Below are 22,198 nucleotides of genomic sequence, written 5' to 3'. Positions count from 1 at the left end.
TAAGTTTTCAATTTTATTATTATTAGCAATTTCTGTTTGTTAAATTTAGTGTTTACTTATACATTATAAAAACCTGTGTTATTTTATTTGTCTAAAATACTATGAAATAAAAATAATGTGTATGTATATATATATATATATATATAGAGAGAGAGAGAGAGAGAGAGAGAGAGAGAGAGAGAGAGAGATTGAGAGATTGAGAGATTGATGGATTGGCCAAGTGGCAGCATCAATGGGCTTAAGCATGGCAACAATAGTGAAGTTGGCCCAGGATCGGTTAGTGTTTCATTCTGCTGTGCATAAGGTCGCTATGGGTTGGTACTGACTATATATATATACACATATACATATACACATATACATATATATATACACACACATATATATATGTGTGTGTGTGTGTGTGTCGGGGGGGGGGGTTACCCTGGTGGTGTAATGGGTTACATGTTGGGCTACTAATTGAAAGATCTGCAGTTTGAACCCATCAGCCACTTGTGGGAAAAGATGAGGCTTCTTGCTCCCGTAACAATTTACAGCCTTGGAAACCCTGTATAGGATTTCTACGAGTCAGAACCACCTCAGTGGCACACAGCAACAACAAATGTATATATGCATACATGCTTGCATATCTGTATATGTGCACATATATACATATGCATTTATGTGTATATATACATACATTGTTGTTGGTAAGTGCTGTTGAGTTGAATCTAACTCATAGCGACTCTGTATAGTGTCGCTGAGGAGCAGATAGTGAGTTTGAACCTCTGACCTTAAGGTTCAAATCAAGCTTGTATTCAAGTGCATTCACCCACCGCACCACACTATGACTCAATATATACATGTACATCTCTCTATATTATATGAGGGTCAGAGAAAAAGAGGAAGACCTCCAGTGAGATGGATTGGCCAGGTGGCATCCTTGATGGCATCGAGTGTGGCAGAGGTAATGAGGTTGGCCCAGGATCAGACATTGTTTCATTCTGCTGTGCATGGGGTCGCTATGAGTCAGTTCCGACTCGATGGCACCTGACAACAACAACAAATAATCCACATTATACACCCTCTCCTCACTTACCAACTCTCTCATTATCTGACATTTTGCATTTACAACAACAGTGAAAAGTCTAGTATCCAACTGTTTTTCACATTAATGATGGACATTTTCCAGTAACAAACTGTGAGGCACAGGGCAAGAATGATGGCATCTGTGATTGTTAAGGCTCTCATTCAACTCAGCAGGGCCACGATTGTCGATGGTTTGGCAGTTACGTAATGATGTCATTGGAGAATTAGACAGGACAGTTATACAACGAATCAGTCATCCTCCATTTTAGGATGCGATATGTTCATCCTCCATTTTCACATAATGACCTTGTCTTCAGAACCTGGTCATTCATGTTGATAATGAGCAGAGAGTGAAGTCATTTTTGGTTGATAGTTTACTTTTTCATCTTCTTTTTACTTAATGATTTTCTTCAGTGAATTTGAATTCATTTTCATAAGAGGAAACAAGCATATTTTATTATTTTTAAAAAAGAAAACTAGAATAAATAAGCAGTCATGAAGAAATCTGACATTTTTTTATTTGTGTATATGATGGCTTGTATGGTACATCATGTCTAGACTACGAATTAGTATTAGATCTTTTAGGAAATGGACTCACTGTTCTAAAATAACATGTTTCCAAAATCGTATTTTTTATTACAGATGGAAAAATTTGGCATCTTTTGATACTGAATTTAATTTTTTTTAAAAAAAGGTATATTGTTACACTTGAGAATATGTTATACTTGAGAAGTAATACACAAATTACTTTGCATTGGTGACTGCATTCCATCATATATCAAATCACAAGATGAAACATAAAGGGAAAATTAAAAGATTTCCCTGATAAAATAATTTAATATGATTATGATTGATGTTATGCCTATAAACTTCTTGTTGTTAAGTGCTGTTGAAACCGTTCAACCCGTAGCAAGCCTGCATAGAGTGCCTGAGGTGGAACAGGTAAGTTTGAACTGCCGACCTTGCTGCTCAAACCGAGTTTGCAGTTCAGAGCATTAAACCAGATAGCCACACCAAGACTTTAAAATACATACTTGGAGGTTTCAAAAAGTTCATGGGAAAATTCCATTATCTTTTCATTCCATTTTACATGAACTTTATGAACCCCATCATATGTGAGGGCAAATCCAAAAGATTTTTCTTTGTACTCTTGTCTTTGTAAACAGGTAACTTTACTTTATTTGTCACTTAATCACCTATCTCAGTTATGACCTAAACATCAGAGTTGGTCCCCCTCACCCTGATCATCAACCATAGAGTATGAGCTCAGGCCACTCAGGGCCCAACTGGACAACTTCTGGTCCAGGTGCACTCTGGTTGCGACTGAGATGGTCTGTTGGCTGCCCCGACAAGGCCGGCACGCCTCAGCTCAGGACCCTTGGCTGACTGGGCTGCTGCTTCCATACTCATTGAAACCTGCAGTGGAGCCTATGTGGCAAGTAGGTGTTTCCATAGCATAGTGGTTACGAATCGGGCTGCTACCCTCAGAGTCAGCAGTTCGAAACTACCAGCTGTTCCACAGAGGAAAGATGAGGCTTTCTGCTCCTGTAAAGATTTACAGTCTTGGAAAACCCTGTACAGGGTCACTATGATTCGAAACTGACTCCATGGCACATAACAACAACAACAACAAGCCTTCCCAGAAGAATTCTACACTCTTCAATTTATACCATATCAAAAAAGAAGTGTTAACATCCTCCAGGGACTTAGATTATGTTACTTTAAAATGTTCTTCGGGTTTTGGAAACAAAAAGAAATCTGAAGGGACAAGATCAGGGCTGTAGTGTGGATGTGGTAAGGTTTCCCCGTGAAATTCTTGTAGGAGAGCCCTTCTTGTTACCTTTAAAAAATGAGTAGGTGCATTGTCATAACAGAAAAAAATGAAAATCTTCAGGGAAACTTTACTGGCCTTTTTCTCACTAACACAGTTTTCATTTTTCTTGAAACTTCTTCCTAAATGAGTCCTCGTGATAAAATCTATCAAGATTACCCCTTAGGAATCCCAGAAAATTGTCACCTTAACCTGAGCTATCTGCTCTGCTGATTTAGCAGATTACCTTGGAAGATACTGTTTTGATTGTATTTTTTTTTATTTTTTTTATGCATCCTAATGAGATTCTGGACTCCTGGTGTGGTGCTGTAGGATTAGCACTAGGCCGTGAAGCACAGGGTTGGCAGTTCAACCCACCAGCTGCTCCTCAGAAACCCTATACAGGGTTGCTATGAATCCAAACCAAGTTGACGGCACCTTCACAATAACCACAATGAGCCTTGGAAACCCTGTACAGGGTCACTGAGTTGGAACCGATTCCACGTCATACCGCCACCACCACCACAATGAGACTGGAGTCCTGGTGTGGCACAGAAGATAAGCTTGGTAACAAGACCTTACCAGAGTAGACTGGGTCCTAAGTCTAATCCTTCTGGTGGTGGTTATGTGCCATAGAGTCGGTTCCAGTTCATAACGACCCTGTACAGCGTTTCCAAGGCTGTCAATCTTTATGGGAGCAGAAAGCCTCCTCTTTCTCCCATGAAACAGCTGGTAGTTTCCAACTGCTGACCTTGAAATTAGCAGCCCAATTCATAACCACTATGCTACCAGAGCTCCTGGGAAGACTTTTCATCTTTCTGTGTCTCCTGGTCTGATGGATATTTCAGTATAGGGCTCCTGGATCCATAGAAGAGCTCCCCTACAAACTCTTCTTGGTAGGAGTCAGTTTTTTTAATTGAGTGAAGGTTTATAGACAAGATTATCAGTTTTACATTCAACAAATCACACACTTAGTTTCATCTCAAGGACTGCAATCCCCTCCTTGAAACAGCAGCCATCCCACTTCCTCCCTGTGGCTTCTAGTTCCATTCCACCCGCCTTCCCCTCCCTTCTCAACTTTGTTCTTAGGTAAATAAAGGTTGCCCTTTTGATTGTGAATGATTGACTACTCCATGGTAAGCACACTTTACTAGTGCTGTTGTCCCCCTATATGTACTTACTACTTCGCTAAGAATTAGGCCACAGGGGTGAATTCCTTTGTACAAACAAAATGAAACTCTGCACAGAAAGTTATATAGAACAAAGTTATATAGAACAAAGAAACCAGCAGCACAGGAAAACACACAGCAAAATGACTACGATAAATTCTTACCTATTGATCAATACACTGAATATCAATGGATTAAATGCAACAGTCAACAAGGAGACAGAGAGCAGCAGAATGAATTAAAACCCAGGATTCTTTAGTATGCTGTCTACCAGAGACACAGCTTTCACACAAAGATAAAAATAGATGAAAAAATAAAAGGATGGAAAAAACATACTAAGGAAAAGATGATAAACAATGACCAGGAAGTATTTATAAAATAGACTTTCAGGCATAAACCAGCATTAGAAAAAAAGGACATTATCTCATGATTAAAGGGTCAACTGAACAAGAGGACATAATCATAATACATATCTGTGCTCCCAGTGGAAGTCTCAAAAGACAGAAATCCAACCATAATAGAATTGAATAAAGCAATAGACGCTCTACAATAATAGTTGTTGTTGTATCGGTTCTAACTCATAGCAACCCTGTATAGGGTTTCCAAGGAGCAGCTGGTGGGTTTGAACTGCCTCTTGTGGTTCGCAGTCCAGTGCTGATCCTACAGCGCCACACCAAGAGTCCATACCCTGTTAGTATTAGGTATTTAAAATTTACCAACAACTCCGTATCACTTTGTTGTTGTTGTGAAGTGCCAATGAGTTGGTTCCTACCCATAGTGACCCTGTATAGAGTTTCCGAGGAGCAGCTGGTGAGCTTGAACCTCTAACCTTAAGGTTCAAACCGACTTTGCAGTCTAGCGCATTAACTAGAATACTGCCATAGATTGCTAAACTGAAGGGAGTTCATCCAACTATCATGTTAACAGAATGGTTTGTTGTTGAGGCATATTGGGGAGCCGTGGTTGGGTGTTATTTCTCTGACTCACTCATGACAAATGGCTCTGTTTCCTCCCAGGCCCAGCGGTGGCACCAGGGCAGTGAGCATTACGGGCGCTCGTGGCAAGCAGGCGATGTGGTGGGCTGCATGGTTGATATGAACGAGCACACTGTGATGTTCACTCTAAATGGGGAGATCCTTCTTGATGATTCTGGCTCAGAACTGGCTTTCAAGGACTTTGAGGTTGGTGATGGTAAGTGCCCAGCATTATGTGTTGTCTCCAGGTTTAGAGCACAATGAAGCTATTTGTTCTCCAGCATTACAACCTTTGTGTAAGGGTGAGTGAGCAGATGAATTGTAGCTTTAAATCTCAAATGTACCATCTGGCTTATTTGATCATGCATGCTGAAAACTGCTTTAGCAGAACTGCTATTTAGATGACTTAACTAGGATTTCAATATGCAGACATGTCTTTTATGAGTGAGAACTGGAAAATAAATGGCAGGCAAAAGGATAGTTTTCCACAAATGTTAGCTTTTCATTTAGAACTCCCCTGGGTTATCAACTGCTTTTATAGCCTCTTTCTGTTGGTTCATTTCACACAAATCTGATGAGAACCTACCATGTATTAAGTCCTCTGCCAGAGGCTGAGATGGTAAAAATGAGTATAAGGTACTGTTTTCTCCTTAAGTCAATCAGAGTTTCCTAGTGTAGGCTAGCATTAATATAATTTCTGCTCAGTGAGTACCTTCTAAAATAAAGGAATGCAGGAAGTACTATGGAATCACAATATTGGAGCCAATAACTTTGTCCCAGTGGGTAAGCTGTCCTCCCAGTGCAGTGGCCACTAGCCACAGGGAGCTATTTCAATTTCAATTCCTTTAAATGAAGTAAAGTTAAAGTTGATGTTCTCAGTTATCAGCTACATTCCAAGTGCTCAGTACTAGCTAGTGGCTGCCTTCTTAGACAGCACAGTTTTAAAATACCTTCACCATCATAGAAAGTTCCATTGGGAAGCATATAAACAAGATGGCATTAAATAAAATGTTATATAAAGATATCATTTTTTTTAATGCTTCATTGTGAATTATGTGACAGTTTACATGGGAGGACATCAGCTTCACATTGATCCCATTGTATATCGCTTCCTTGCCATGGTTATAATCCCTTCCATGCATCATTGATCAACCAAAGGGTATACCCTGCAAGCCTTCCCCCTGTAGTCCGCACACTGTCCCTCTCTCTCTCCAGGGCCAAAGTCTCCAGCCGTTCCATCTCCCCATAAGATAGCATTTAAAAATTAATCTATTTTTTCCATTTGCATAATACTTTATTGAGATTTTCTGAGAAGATTTACCTAGCACATTAGTTTCCCATTTGACAGTTTCCACCCAAATTGTTTGGTGGTGTTAGCTACATTTATCCCAGTGTGTCACCATTCTCTGTAATTGTGTTCTGTTTGTTTGGTGTTCAGTACTCCCAATTCCCCTGCCCCCTTGTCATCTTTGCTTTTGAATAATTGTTAAGTTTTGGTCCATCTGTTGTTATGTTGCTCTGTTTCACTGAGTCAGTTTTGACTCAGCTACAAAGTGGAACACTGGTCCAAGACCATCTTCACCATCACTGTTATGTTTGGACCCATTGTTGTGTCAATCTTGATTCTTGGGCGTCTTCCTCTTTTTCACTGACACTCCACTTTACCAAGCATGAAGTCCGTCTCTAGGGACTGATCCCCCCAGATAACATGTCCAGTGTTCATGAAATGAAGCCTCCCCTTTCTTGCTTCTAAGGAGCATTCTTCCAAGTCAGATTTGTTTATTCTTCTGGTAGTTCATGGTACAGGCAATATTCTTCACCAACACCTTATTCAAAGTCATCAGTTCTTCACTCTTCTTTATTCACTGTCCAGCTTATGATTCCTTTTTTCACAGCATGCACATCAGGCACTTTAGTGCCATGACTTGGGTCAGCCACACCTTAGTCCTCAAAGTGACATTTTTGCTTTTGAACACTTTAAGGAAGTCTTTTGCAACAGATTTTCCCAATGCAATATGTCATTTGTTTTCTTGACTTATTTTCATAGGCATTGATTGTAGATCATCTATCATGATGTTGCATATTAGTCCATTGAAATATAGTTTTCATTTAAAAAGAAGGAAGGGAGTCATTTAAAATTTGACATATGATGAAAAGTAGCAATTGATCATATTTGGAGAAGTAGAGGGTCAAGGGAGGGTGAAGGAGATGGTGTAATGGATCAACACAATAGCCTTGAGGATGAACTCAAACATGGGGGTCATTGTGAGACTGTGGCAAGACCAGGCAATGTTGTATTCTATTGTACATTACGTCACTGCAACGTGGAGCTGATTGATGACAGCTGTCTATGTTTCTGTGTTTTTTCTGATGGAATAATTCAAGTGTACATCTCATATAATGTGCTTTTGCAGCGGTTTGGGCCATTTGGTTTAGGCTATTCATGTGAATTCCTTTCTGTGTTTTAGAAATTTCAAAGTCTGAAATTATATCTTCTTAGTAAAAGCGGATATGCTTGTGATCTGCTTTCTCTTCCTTTCTGTTGAGCTCCCAAGACAGATACCCAGCCCCCTCACATCCTCACATCCTTGAAAGTCATTTGCTGGACTAGGTCTGCTGTTCATGCCTCCCTCTGCTCCGGAGCATGGATTCTCATCAAAGGATCAGAGTTACAGTGTGCTGACGCCATCTGTCGTGTGTTGAAAGGAGCCATAATTGTAGCTACTGTTTTAACAGATTTACACATAGTTGGCTCTGGCTCAAGTAACCAACTGGGCTCTAATTTAAGACTGCCTGCCAGGAAGAAACCTTCCCTTAGATACCATCAGGCTGTGTTATTTGCAGGGGGTCAGTTAAGGTAACTAGAATAGAAGTTAGAGAGCACAAAGAACAGAAAAGTTGGACCGCAGTTTTACCTATGCTGGAGCGTATATATGGATTTGTAGAAATCTTTTGTATTATGTTAATATTTCTGTGTGGCCACTTCTACTAATAAAGAATTGAGCTCCGATTATCAAGCTTTGCTATGGACCAAATATTAAGAGTGATATCATTTATCATATGATCTTGTTCCATTTATGTCAATCTTGATTGTTGTTGTTGTTAGGTGCCATCGAGTTGGTACCAACTAATAGTGACCTTATGCACAGCAGAACGAAACACTGTCCGATCCTGATAGCATTTATCATTCTCTGACATTATATGACAATAAGTGAAAAAGTATTGCCATTAGGATTTTAATTTATGCGTACATTTTAATTTATCCAAACAAAACTTCAGCACGTTGACAAGTCTCTCCAGAATACACTTGTATTAGTCTTGTTGTGACTGTTGTCGAATCAGTTAGGACTTATAGTGACCATGTATAGGTTTCCATGGCTTTAAAAACAATTCCCTATAGCAGCAGAAAGCCTCATCTTTCTCCCATGGAGTGGCTGGCAGGTTCAAACCATAGACCCTGTGGTTCCCAGACCAGTGCTTATCCTATGGAACCAATGCACTCCTGTTAGTCTCATGAGTGCCGTCGAGTCGGTTCTGACTCATGACGACTCTGTATAGGGTTTCCTAGGAGGAGCTCTGGTAGTGTAATGGTTACAAGTCAAACCGCTAACCTCAGGGTCAGCAGTTTGAAATTACCAGCTGTTCCGTGGGAGAAAGCTGAAACTTTCTGCTTGCATAAAGATTTACAGCCGTAGAACCCTGTACAGGGTCTCGCTATGAGTCAGAACCAACTGCACGACACATAACCACCAGGAGCAGCTGGAGAGCTTGAACTGCCAACTTGGCGGCTCATACTGACCTTACAGTTTGGCACATTAACCCTCAGTGCTACAACAGAACTCCTTTTCGTCGTCGTCTTGTTGTTGTTAAGTGCTATTGAGTTGGAGCTGCTGGTGAACTTGAACCACCGAACTTGCATTTCAAACCCACTTTGCAGTCCTTCGCATTTACCCACAGTGCCACACCAGGACTCCAAATCTAATTTGTTGTTGTTATTAAGTGCTGTGGAGTCGTTTTCGACTCATAGCGACCCTGTACAGCGTTTCTGAGGCTGTAAATCTCTACGGGAGCAGAAATCCTCATATTTCTCCTGTGGAACAGCTGGTAGTTACGAACTGCTGAGCTTGCAGTTCACAGCCCAATTTGTAACCACTATGCTACCAGAGACCCTTCCAAATCTAATTAGGATGCCTTAAAAAAAAAAAAAAAAAAAATGTCCAATTCAAATAGTGAGTTCTTAGAGGATCTGCTAGGCCATATGCCAGCTAGACAGAATGCTTCATCTCACTGCCTGATCCTCTGCTAGTCTCACATTGTCTCAGCCCCTGTGTCAGTTCATCTTTTTGAGGGTCCTCCTCTTTTCTCTGACACTACTTTTATAAGCATAATATTTTTCTCCAGGGACTGGTCCCTCTTGATGCTATGTCAAGAGTATGTGAGACAAAGCATTCTGGCTATCCTTTTTCCAAGGCAGATTTTTTCATTTTTCAGGCAGTCCATGGGGTGAATATTCAGTACTCTTGACCAACACCTTAATTTAAATGCATCAGTTCTTGTTCAGTCTTCCTTATTCATTACCCAGCATATCCTATTTGGTGGTGGTGGTGTTGGTATACTATTAAGTTGGTGCCAACTCTTAGCAACACTGTATAGGATTTACAATGAGTAAATCTTTAGGGGAGTAGAAAGTCTCATCTTTCTCCCATCGAGTGGTTGGTGGATTCGAGCTGATGAGCTTGTGGTTAGCACTCAAACACATAACTCACTACACTACCAGGACTCTGCATCCTATAGCAGTAGATCTTAAAATATCATAATGCTCATGACAGATAGTCTTTAGTATATATGTGAAAGTTCTGCTTAATTTTAAGAAGACATCAGGGGTAAATAAAGTTTTACTGGCACACAGCCACACTCATTTGTTTGTGTTTCAAGTTTCAAAGCTCCAAAGCAGACTTGAGTAGTTGCAAGAAATACCAGATTTCAACAAAGTCTGATGAAAAAGTCTGCTGAGTCCCAACTTAAAGATGAACCTTGGGCTCAGCTAAAGGTAGGTTTACAGTCAGTCTGCTTACTAGCTGTGTGGGCAATTTATGTGACCAAATGTTTTGGTTACCTCATAGAGAGAGCAGTAGTAAAGATTTGTCTCACCAAATATTTGTGATAATTCCCAGAGTTGAAGTATACCAACCACACATCAAGGAGCATTGACTGCTATAATAAAACGGTCTGTGCTAGGTGTTTTATTTTTCAAGTTAGCACCTTTATTGTGCAGAACACTTTGCCAATTCTTGGCCTTCCTAAGAGAATTCACAGATTTTTTTCCCACCTTCTAGCTTCTTCTGCAGTCCCTGGGTGATGTAAATGGTTAATGTACTGACCTGCTAACCAAAGGTTGGTAGTTCAAGTCCACATAGTGGTGTCTCAGAAGACATAGCAATCTACTTCTATTGGACACCTTGTGGAGCACTGTTCCACTCTGAAACATGGGTCTCTGTGAGATGCAATCAGTGCCAAGGCAACTGGATTTACGTCCCTCTTACTGCTTTACCAGTTTGTCACTCCTGGTGATTTTAAACGCTGCTCATTAAAATTAAAATAAAGACAGTTATTAAAGATAGTACTTTCATTATGAAATCATTATGATATGATGTCACAACCAGATCTCATTTTCATGATTAAATTGTACTCACTTAAAAAAAGAAAACATATATACTGCCTTTACTTACGGATATACTTAGACACAAGGAGGCTTCAAGAAGTTCGTGGAAAAGTTAGATTATCTTTCTTTTTTAAAACAAAAGAGTTTTTTATTGTTCATTGAGTGAACGTTTATAGACAAGATCATAGATTCTACATTCAACAAATCAGATGCTTTGTTTCATCTCAGTGATTGCAGCCCCCTCCAGGCAATAGCCATTCTCTTTGCATTTCATTTTGCACAAACTTTTTGAAGCATCTTTGCACACTGCCTTAAAGGGATCAACATAAGCAATAAAAATATAATCTACAATGGTAACTGTTGCAAACTACATGCATTTTAAAAATTAATTATAAGAATTGTCATGCAATTCGTAATGATCCTATAGGTCAGAGTAGAACTGATCTACAGGGTTTCCAAGGCTTTAACCCTTCTGGAAGCAGATTGCCTCATCTTTCTCTTGTGGAGCATCTGGTGAGTTCAAATGACTGACCTTTTTGTGTAGCAGCCGAAGTTAACCACTATGCTACCAGTCTAGGAAGAAGGAGTGACAAACTACTTCCGAATATTTACTCACTGAAAACCTTATGATTAGCAGAAAAACACTGTCAGATATAGTGCTAGAAAAGAAGCCCCTCAGATTCGAAGGCACTTAAAATATGGCTGGGGAAGAGGTGCCTCCTCAAAGTGGAGTTGACCGTGATGATGTGAATGGAGTAAAGCCCATGGGACCTTCATTTGCTGATGGGGCACAACTCAAAACTGAAGAGAAACAGCTGTAAACATCCACTGAAAATCGGAACATGGAATGTACAAAGTATGAAGCTGGGAAAATGTGAAGTTGTTAAAAATGAAATGGAATGTGTAAACATTGATATCTTACGCATTAGTGAGCTGAAATGGACTGGTATTGGCCATTTTGAATCTGACAACCACATGGTTTACTATGACGGAAATGACAGATTAAAGAAGAATGGTGTTGCATTCATTGTCAAAAAGAACATATCTAGATCGGTCATGAGGTACAACGCTGTCTGTGATAGGATAATACCCATGTGCCTAAAAGGAAGCCCAGTTAATATCACTGTCACTCTAATTTATGCACCAAATAATAAAGCCAGTGAGGATGAAATAGAAGAGTTCTATCAACTTCTTCAATCTGAAATTGATCAAACATGCAATCAAGATGTGTTGATCAATACTGGTGATTGGAATGCAAAGGTTAGGAGCAAAAAGAAGGTTCAGTAGTTGGAAAATATCGCCTTGGTGATAGAAATGATGCTGGAGAACACATGATAGAATTCTGCAAAATCAATGATTTGTTCATTTCATGTACCGTCTTTTAGACAGCATAAGAGATGACTATACACATGGACCTCACCAGATGGAATACATAGAAATCAAATTGACTACATCTGCAGAAGGAGACGATGGAAAACGTCCTTATCATCAGTGAAAACAAGGCCAGGGGCAGACTGTAGAACAGACCATCAATTACTCATATGCAAATTCAAACTGAAGCTGAACAAAATGAAAACAAGTCCACAAGAGACAAAATATGACCTTGAATATATCCCACCTGAATTTAGAGATCATCTGAAGAACAGATTTGATACATTAAATGCTAAAGACAGAAGACCAGAAGAGTTGTGAGACAACATCAAGAACATCATACATGAAGAAAGCAGAAAGTCAATAAGAAGACAAGAAAGAAGGAAAAGATCAAAATGGAGGTCAGAAGAGACACTGAAACTTGCTCTCCAGTGTAGAGATGCTAAAGCAAATGGAAGAAATGAGGCGGTCCAAGAGCTGAATAGAAAATTTCAAAGATCAGCTCATGAAGATAAAGCCAAATATTACAAGAAAATGTGTAAAGATCTGGAATCAGAAAACCAAAAAGGAAGAACACGCTCAGCATTTCTCAAGCTGGGGGAACTGAAGAAAAAATTCAAGCCTCAACTTTTGTTATTGAAAGATTCTCTGGGAAAATTATTGAATGATGCAGAAAGCATCAAGAGAAGATGGAAGGAATACACAGAGTCACTGTACCAAAAGGAAGTGGTTAATGTTCAGCCATTTCAAGAGGTAGCATATGATCAAGAGCCAATGATACTGAAGGAGGAAGTCCAAGGTGCATTGAAGGAATGTGCAAAGAACAAGGCACCAGGAATTGATGGAATCAAAATTGAAATCTTTCAAGAAAGTGAGGCAGCACAGGAGACACTCAGTCATCTCTGCCAATAAATTTGGAAGACAACTATCTGGCCGACTGATTGGAAGAGATCCGTATTTGTGCCCATTCCAAAGAGAGGTTACCCACTGGAATGCGTAAATCATAGGACAATCTCTTTGATATCCCATGCAAGTAAAGTTTTACTCAAGGTAATACAGAAACGGCTGCAAGCATACATTGACAGAGAACTTCCAGAGGTTTAAGCCGGATTCAGAAGAGGCTGTGGAATGAGGGATATCATTGCTGATATCCGATGGATCTTGGCTGAAAGCAGAGAATATTAGAAAGCTGTTTACCTATGGTTTATTGACTATGCAAAGGCTTTCGATTGTGTGGATCATGACAAGCTATGGACAACATTGTGAAGTATGAGTATTCCAGAACAGTTAATTGTGCTCATGAGGAATCTGTACCTGGACCAAGAGGCTGTTGTTCGAACAGAACATGGGAACACTGAATGGTTTAAAATTAAGAAAGGTGTGTGACAAAGTTGTATTCTTTCATCATACTTATTCAACCTGTATGCTGAGCAAATAATATGAGAAGCTGGGATCTATGAAGAAAAACTTGGCATCAGAATTGGAGGAAGACTCATTAACAACCTGTAATATGCAGATGATTCAGCCTTGCTTGCTGAAAGTGAAGAGGACTTAAAATATTTACTGATGAAGATCAAAGAGTACAGCCTTCGGTATGGATCACATCTCATTGTCAAGAAAACAAAATTCCTCACCACTGGACCAATAAACAACATATTTACCAGTGGAGAAAAGATTGAAGTTGTCAAGGACTTCATTCTTTTTGGATCAACTATCAACACTCTAGGAAGCAGCCTTTAAGAAATCAAATGACTTATTGCATTAGCAAATCTGCTGCACAAGATCTTTTTTAAAGTGTTGAAGAGCAAAGATGTCAGCTTGAGGACTAAGGTGCTCCTGACCCAAGCCATGGTATTTTCAATAAACTCACATGCATGTGAAAGCTGGACAGTAAATAAGGAAGACCATAGAAGAATTGATACATTTGAGTTATGGTGTTGGAGGAGAATATTGAAAGTGCCATGGGCTGCCAAAAGAGCCAGTCGATCTGTTCTGCAAGAAGTGTGTAGCCAGAGTGCTCCTTGGAGGCCAAGATGACCAAACTTCATCTCTCATAATTCGAACATATTGTCAGGAGGGACCAGTTGCTGGAGAAGGATATCATGTTTGGTAAGGTGGAGGGTCAAAGAAAAAGAGGAAGACCCCCAACGAGATGGATTGGCTAAGTGGCAGCATTGATGGACTCAAGTGTCGCAGCAGTAGTGAGGTTGGCCTAGGATTGGACAGTGTTTCATTGAGCTGTGCATAAGGTCGCTATGGGTCGGTACCGACTTGATGGCACCTAACAATAACAGCAACCTTAAAAAGAAAAGGAATCTCGATGTGGTGCTCTAGACTAATGTGCTGGATTGCAAAGTTGGTTTGAACTGCAAGTCGGTCATTCTAGCTCACCAGCTGCTCCTCAGAAACCCTATTCAGGGTTGCTATGGTTAGGAGCCAACTTGACAAAACTTAACAAACAACATCTTAAAAACATATAAAAAAATAATAATTTAAATGGTAATTTGAAAACTCTTTAAAAAATCACCTTTTTATTTAAGAAGTATGAACACTTCAAAAAAGATGCTGGCGTAGTAAATGAATAGCTGTATAATTTTCACCCAATTGTTTGCATTTTGCTCAGGAAACCTTGTGCAATGGTTAAGTGCTCAGCTGCTAGCTCAGGAAATGCCACCTGTAAAGGTTACCACCGAGAAAACTGTGAGGCAGTTGTATCTTTCAAGTGGAGTTGCTGCGATTCAGTATAGGCTTAAGGATACCTAAGAAAAACAACATGTGTGCTTATCCTCTCTAGACTTTTTATTAAAATGGAAACATCTTTATTTGCTACACATATCTATTCTCTTATTGTGAACATTTAATCTCCTTTATCCCTTTTATTTCCACTTTAAGTTGACTTCACAGGACATTCCTGTTAAGCACTTGTAGGGACTCATTTTTTAAACCATCATCCTATGGGCTAGGTATTACAGGAGGAAGGATTAAGTCTTAGAATATTTAAGTAACTTGTCAAAGATCAAATAACCAAGACATGATGGTGATGAGACTTGAATCCAGGTCTTTTGACTCCTAACTTTGTTCTAACTCATTTGTTAACACTACCTGTCTACCACCTTCTTGGATGACAACACCTGTGTAAAACATTCCCATTCATCCTCTGCTCTGTTCTTAGCACCACATCTTCCTTGATGAGTCAGTAGGTTATTTTTATATTCTTTCTGTACATGCCTCTCTGGCAAATTAGATTGGAATATCCTTTTGGTTGGGTCTGTGTTGTTTACCCAATTTCTGGCATGATGTAGCTGCTCAGTAATTATTTGTCAAATAAATAAATGAATGGTTATATATTTCTTAATGCATCTTGCAAAATTTCACCCCATAAATCTTTTACTGGTTTAATTTTACTTCCAAAACTTCTGGTACAGTTATCACTACATACTCTCTGGCTGTGATGGTATGATTAATGAATATACTATTTGGGTCATTTTTTGTCCATATTGTTCTTGTGAAATTTCTCTATGAGAGCAGTGTAGGTATGTCTTATTGTATGAAGTGAATGGTTCTGTTGTACGCTTGTGGTGTGGAGCTGTAGGATCAGCACTGGACTATAAACCATAATGTCAGTAGCTCAAACCCATCAACTGCTCATTGTAAACTCATATATGAGCCGGAACTGACTTGATGTCACTTAACACCAGTAACAACATTATGGAGCTAATCATTTAATCTCATAATCAAATGCATATTTATTCAAGACAATTTGTTATGTTGGAATACATAAAAAAAGAGCTTAACAATTTTATAAACAAATATTAAAAATTCTAGTACTCTAAAAACCTTTTCTAGTAAAAAGAGTTCTGTCTGGATTTTTCGTATCTTTAACAACAAACCATTTCTTACCTCTTTCTTCAAACAGTAGTTATTGTGCTTGTTTTCCCATACTTTGATGAACCTTTTAAAGGCAAGTTTTCAAAGGTTGAATATTATTCCTTTTCATGGAAACACCCTTTCATGGCAACAAGGGTAAGCCAAAAAGCATTGCTACTTCAGTTCAGACATGCTTGGGTTTATTCCAAACAAAAGGGGTTTAAACATGTCTCTGTGATTAGTAACTGGCTAGAGACAAGTTCTCTCAGCAACACATTTGTCTTAGTCATGTTATCTTTAAAAATAAAAAAGCATACTTGTTTGGGGCGAGAGAGAGAAAAAATATTTTTACGTCAGTGTTAGTAGCGAATTTTTAACAAAACTCAAGTGAACATCTCCCTAAATCATTGAATTGTAAAAAGTTTATGGGAATGCTGCCTCACATAAAGCAAATGTTTTAAGAAGGATCAAGCATTTTAAGGAAGGTAGGGAAGACCTCAAAGATGAGTTAGGAAAGGGGAGGGAGACCATCAACCTTGACAAATGAAGAAACTATGACTGAAGTCCAAAAGTGGTGGGAGACCGTACAATTACCATTCTTTGGTAATTCGGCAATTCGGTAATATGGCAATGCAATAGCTATTCAAGTTGGCATTGCACATGGTATCACATTTTCAGTTGTATGCAAACACCCTGGCCTCTGCAAGCTTTAAGTTCAATGGGTAGCAGACAAATTAAGAAAACATCAGCTAACTGAAAGAGCTGATCTTTTCATCAATCTTTTAATAAGATTAGAGCTAGTGAAGATAATTTTATGGACTAAATCATAACCAGGGACGAGACTTGGATCTGTCAACACTATCCAAAGAGCCAGTCAGAACAGTGACTTTCCAGGGGACCTGCTGGGCCAGCTATGCTAGAAGAAAAGCTGTATTTTAAAAATTTCTTAGAAAAATAAAATTATAAAGTTAACACACGATGAGACAGTCCAAGAACATTAAGCCAGTGAGGAAAAGATTATTAGACAGGTATGCCAGATAGTTTATTAATACAAATACTATATTTCTGACATTTATACTTATGATATTTGTAAGACTTTAAAATGTATAAAGTGATGGGATTTCTGCATTCTAAATGTCAATTTTTTAATACATGTTTGCACCTGAAATTTTGAATCTTTCCCCTTAAAAAAGGAAAAAGTTGACAAAGAGTAGACTCCGGCTCATGGCAGTCCATGTGTGAGAGTAGAACTGCACTGCATAGGGTTTCCAAGGCTGAGACCTTTGGGATCAAATGGCTAGACTTATCATGCGTGGTACTTCTGGGTGAGTTCAGGCCACATCCTCGAGGAAACTTCCTTTCAGTTGATTGGCTGCTCTTAGCCGACCTCATCATCGAGTTAATGACATTATATTAGATCTAATAATAGGGATAACTACATCTTAACTGTCAAACCATTAAGAATCCTGGCCCAGTCAAGCTATCAAAAACCTGAACTATTACAATCTCAAAAATACATGAGATGAGGTCTCACAATCCACTCTCATAAGTGGTATTTTGACTGTACTTCCAAGACAGATGTATTCTTTCTTTTGACAGTCCATAGTAAATTCAGTATTCATCATCAGTGTTGTTGTTGTGAAGTGCCATCAACTTGGTTCTGACCCATAGCAATGCTGTATGTGGTAGGGTTTCCAAGGAGTGGCTGGTGAGCTTGAACTGCCGACCTTGCAGTTCAAACACATGCATTCATTCTTCTTTGATCTTTTACATCTTTGCCTTTTAACACTTTTAAGATTCTTGTAGCAGATTTTTCCAATTCCATATATTGTTTGATTTTGAACTGCTGTATTCATGGGTGTTGATTGTAGATAAAGGTACAATGAAATCCCCAAGGACTTCAAACTTTTCTTCATTTATCATTATGTTGTTTATTGGTCCAGATGAGGTTTTTTTTTTTTTTTTTCTTTATGTTGAGGTGTAATCCATATTGAAGACTTTGGTCTTCGTCATTAAGTGCTTCAAGTCCTCCTAGCTTTCAGCAAGCAAGTTGTAATCTGCATATCTCAGGTTGTTCATAAGTCTTCCTCCATGATGCCACATTCTTCTTTTATAGTCCAGCTTCTTGAATTATTTGCTCATCATACAGACTGAGTAAATGTGATGAAAAATGATAGCCCTGATGCACACCTGTCCTTATTTTAAAACACACAGTATTCCCTTTTACTGATTGAAAAACTGCCCTTGATCATACAACTATATATATGTATATAGTGCCATGGACTGCCAAATGAACCAATAGATCCATTTTGGTAGAAGTGCAGCTAGAGTGCTCCTTTGGAGGCCAAGATGGACAACTTCGTCTCTCATACTTCAGACATCTTGTCAGGAGGGACCAGTAACTGGAGAAGGATGTTATGTTTGGTAAGGTGGAGGGTCAGAGGAAAAGAGGAAGACCCCCAATGAGATGGACTGGCCAAGTGGCAGCATCGATGCACTCAAGCGTGGCAACAGTAGTGAGGTTGGCCCAAGATCAGGCAATGTTTCATTCTGGTATGCGTAAGGACAGTTTGAGTTGGTATCAACTCAGTGGCACCTAACAACAACATACATACATATGTATATATATGTGTGTGTGTGTGTATGTGTGTGTATATGTGTGTATATATATATGTGTGTGTGTGTATGGGGGTCTTCAAAATACTCATGGAAAAACAAAATTGAAAGAATGGAACTTTTCCACAGACTTCTTGAAGCTCCCTCATACACACACACACACACACACACACACACACATACACTTACACATACCTCTAAAGTATTCCATAAAAAGGCAAATTTTTCTTCAAACATCAAAAATAGCTTGTTAAATCTACTGTAAAAGACCTCTTTAAATTTTTAAAAAGCAAAGGTGCTACTTTGAAAACTAAGGTGTGTCTGACGCAAGTCATGATATTTTCAATCTCTCATATGCATGCAAAAGTTGGGCAATGAATAAGGAAGCCCATGGAAGAATTGATGAATTTAAATTATGGCATTGAAGAAGAATACTGAAAGTACCATGGACTGCAAGAGGAACAAACAGAACAGCCAGAATGTTCCTTAGAAGTGAGGGTGGCAAGGCTTCTCCTCCCATTCTTTGAACATGTTGTCAGGATGGACCAGTCTCTGGAGAAGGGTCAACAAAAAAGAGGAAGGCCCCCAATGAGCTGTAATGAAACAGTGGCAGCAACAATCGGCTCAAACATAACAAAAGTTGTGAGGCTAGCCCAGGACCAGGCTGTATTTCACTGTGTTGTTTATAGGGTCACTAGGAATTGGAACTGCTCAAAGGCACCTAACAACAACAACAACCTTATCGTATTTTTTTTTTAATGTTTAAAAAAAAAAAAGAATGTATTAAATTCTTGCCAAGTGGCTGACTACTTTTATACAAACATTTTTCTGCTTAGGAAACTTGAGTTTTCTCATCTATAAAACTAATTTATAATCATTATTCCTAACATGAGGCTAAATAATCTCATTATAATTGAATTTATAAGCTTAAATATTTTGTTTTAACAAAGACATATCTTAAGACAATCTAGTAACAGAAAATGAAACGTTTTGAGGGAAATGGAAACACAAATTCCGTGAATTGAAAAGGTTGTAATTTAGAGTAATTATTTCTAATAAATTTTTGACCTAGAAAAAAAAAATAGCTTGCTAATGATGGATGAAACCTTTTAACAATTTTACATACCATCTTTCCCTTCAATTGTGTGTGTTTGGTTTTGTTCTGTCAAATTCCATGTTAAATTTTGTTCTGTCAAATTCTTCCTCTGGATGGAAGAGCATGACAATGAGAAGCATGCCCCATTGTCACTCACTTCCTCCTTACTCTCCTTGTGTAATAATGTCACATGTACTCAGGAGCCAGGGGGCTCTAGGGTGGGGACTTTCTTCTTTGACTGAACTTTCTAGAATCTTGAGGCTGATGGCTGCTTCATAGCATCTCATTTTTTACATATTGAGGGTGAGAGAATAACTTATCTGGGGCCCACAATTGTTGTTGTTGTTGTTAAGTGCCGTCGAGTCGGTTCCGACCCATAGCGACCCTGTCTGTATAGGGTTTCCGAGGGTGTAAATCCTTACGGGAGTAGAAAGCCTCATCTTTCTCCCGCGAAGCGGCTGGTAGTTTCGAACCGCTAACCTTAAGGTTCGCAGCCCGATTCGTAACCACTACGCTACCAGAGCTCCTTGGGGCCCACAATTAGTAAATGATAATGCCAAGATTAAGTCCTGTTCTTCTGATTTTGACATTTAATGGTGAATGTCAGTGCTATCTTCAATACAATGTGTTTTCACTGCAGAGCAATGTTTTTCACAAAGGTAAAAATTGCCAAGCAATGCTTTTGATAATTCCATGCTACCAGAATTTCATATAATGAGATAAAAGATTGTAGGTTTACTCTTTCTTCACAGGATTCATACCTGTATGTAGCCTTGGTGTGGCTCAGGTGGGCAGGATGAACTTTGGAAAGGATGTCAGCACCTTGAAGTATTTTACCATCTGTGGCTTGCAAGAGGGCTATGAACCATTTGCAGTGAATACAAATAGGGATATTACCATGTGGCTAAGCAAGAGGCTTCCTCAGTTTCTTCAAGTTCCATCAAACCATGAACATATTGAGGTTGGTTTTTCTTTAAAAATCAGACTGTTTAAAAATCAGGAGTAAGCTGTCTCCAGGAGTTCTTTATACACAGTTACTGTAACATACTTAAAATGATGACCCTGTTATGTTGCATAGATGTAGGACCTAACTATATGATTAATATCTGGTACTAGGTCTTTATGAGTGTCTGAGTATACTGATTAAGAATAATGAATTCCCTTTTTCTATAGTTACTGTCAGGCTCAGTATGACAGTGTATAATTGTAATATGAATTTCCCAAACTCTCTTTTGAAGTATAAGCAAAATGAAGAATATGTTTGTAACCCAGTGATCTCTATGTTTGAATATCTCTTTTTTGAAATGAGGTCCCATGTGGACTGTGTTTGGAAATTGAAAGCATGAGTGAATGAGTTATCTTTAGAATCAGAAAAGAGACAATGGTAATTAGAATGTGAACTGTTCATTCTACCTTTGGTAGGTAACCAGAATAGATGGTACCATAGACAGCTCTCCATGCTTGAAGGTGACTCAGAAGTCCTTTGGGTCTCAGAACAGCAGCACTGATATCATGTTTTATCGTCTGAGCATGCCAATCGAGTGTGCAGAAGTCTTCTCCAAGACGGCTACAGGAGGACTCCCTGGGGCCGGCCTCTTTGGGCCCAAGAATGACCTGGAGGATTATGATGCAGATTCAGATTTTGAGGTTCTAATGAAGACAGCTCATGGCCATCTGGTGCCTGATCGAGTTGACAAAGAGAAAGAAGCTCCAAAGTCAGAGTTTAATAACCACAAAGATTATGCTCAAGAAAAGCCCTCTCGTCTGAAACAAAGGTCATTATTATCATAAAGTATGATCTGTAAAATGTAGTTATGTCAAGAGGATTACAGTAGAAAGTCAGGGATCTCCCATTGCTAATTTGTTCCTCCTGTTTCCCCAACCCAGTGTTCGTGTGTGTGAAAAATATTCTGAAGGAAAAAATGTACCACCCATTAGTCATCCAGTTTCTTAGCCCTTAAATAATTTATTCCAATAGTTACTTTTCAAGATCTCAATATTTGCAGTCTTCATTGACACTAAGTATTCTGTATAAATAATACATTTTGTGGATAAAAATATGGGTTACTTTAGAATATTTCCTTGCGGTAAACTAATATTTCTCAACATGAACACACTTAGCACTTTGGCCAGATAATTTTATGAATAGTGGCCGTCCTGTTCATTATAAGATGTTTAGAAACATAGCACCCTCTCTCAGTGACAATCAAAAACGCCTTCAGAACTTGACAAGTTGCGAGTCACTTTGCTGAATTGATTATATGCTCATGTGTGAAGTAGACAGAAGATTATCACATAACTTACTCCTAGTCCTCTAATCATTTCAGATTTCTGCTTAGAAGAACAAAGCCAGATTACAGCACCAGTCATTCCGCAAGACTGACTGAAGATGTCCTTGCCGATGATCGGGATGACTATGATTACTTAATGCAAACGTCCACGGTATGAGCTTGCAGCAGTTTTCATTTATTTTAGTTTTTTTATTGTCATGTTTTGCATTTTGAATAGCTCACTTTGATTTATTGTATTTGTCAAGTTTATTATAAGAATAAATCATTAACTTAA

At 38.9% G+C, this 22,198-nt stretch overlaps 1 protein-coding gene across 1 annotated transcript in view; it reads left to right on the top strand.

Annotated features, from left to right (window-relative positions):
* Positions 1 to 22,198, top strand: part of RYR2 (ryanodine receptor 2 (cardiac)) — a 786,033-nt gene that overhangs the window by 373,572 nt on the left and 390,263 nt on the right. Inside the window, exons 29-32 of the mRNA XM_006872010.1 lie at positions 5,064 to 5,238; positions 20,386 to 20,594; positions 21,056 to 21,408; positions 21,961 to 22,075. Coding sequence (XP_006872072.1) covers positions 5,064 to 5,238; positions 20,386 to 20,594; positions 21,056 to 21,408; positions 21,961 to 22,075 — 852 coding nt within the window. The remainder of the gene's footprint in view (positions 1 to 5,063; positions 5,239 to 20,385; positions 20,595 to 21,055; positions 21,409 to 21,960; positions 22,076 to 22,198) is intronic.

Source organism: Chrysochloris asiatica, unplaced genomic scaffold, assembly GCF_000296735.1.
Source record: "Chrysochloris asiatica unplaced genomic scaffold, ChrAsi1.0 scaffold00179, whole genome shotgun sequence".
Classification (NCBI taxonomy): Eukaryota; Metazoa; Chordata; class Mammalia; order Afrosoricida; family Chrysochloridae; genus Chrysochloris; species Chrysochloris asiatica.
The sequence above is the reverse complement of the archived record's forward strand: the minus strand, read 5'-3'. Positions and strand labels throughout refer to the sequence as shown.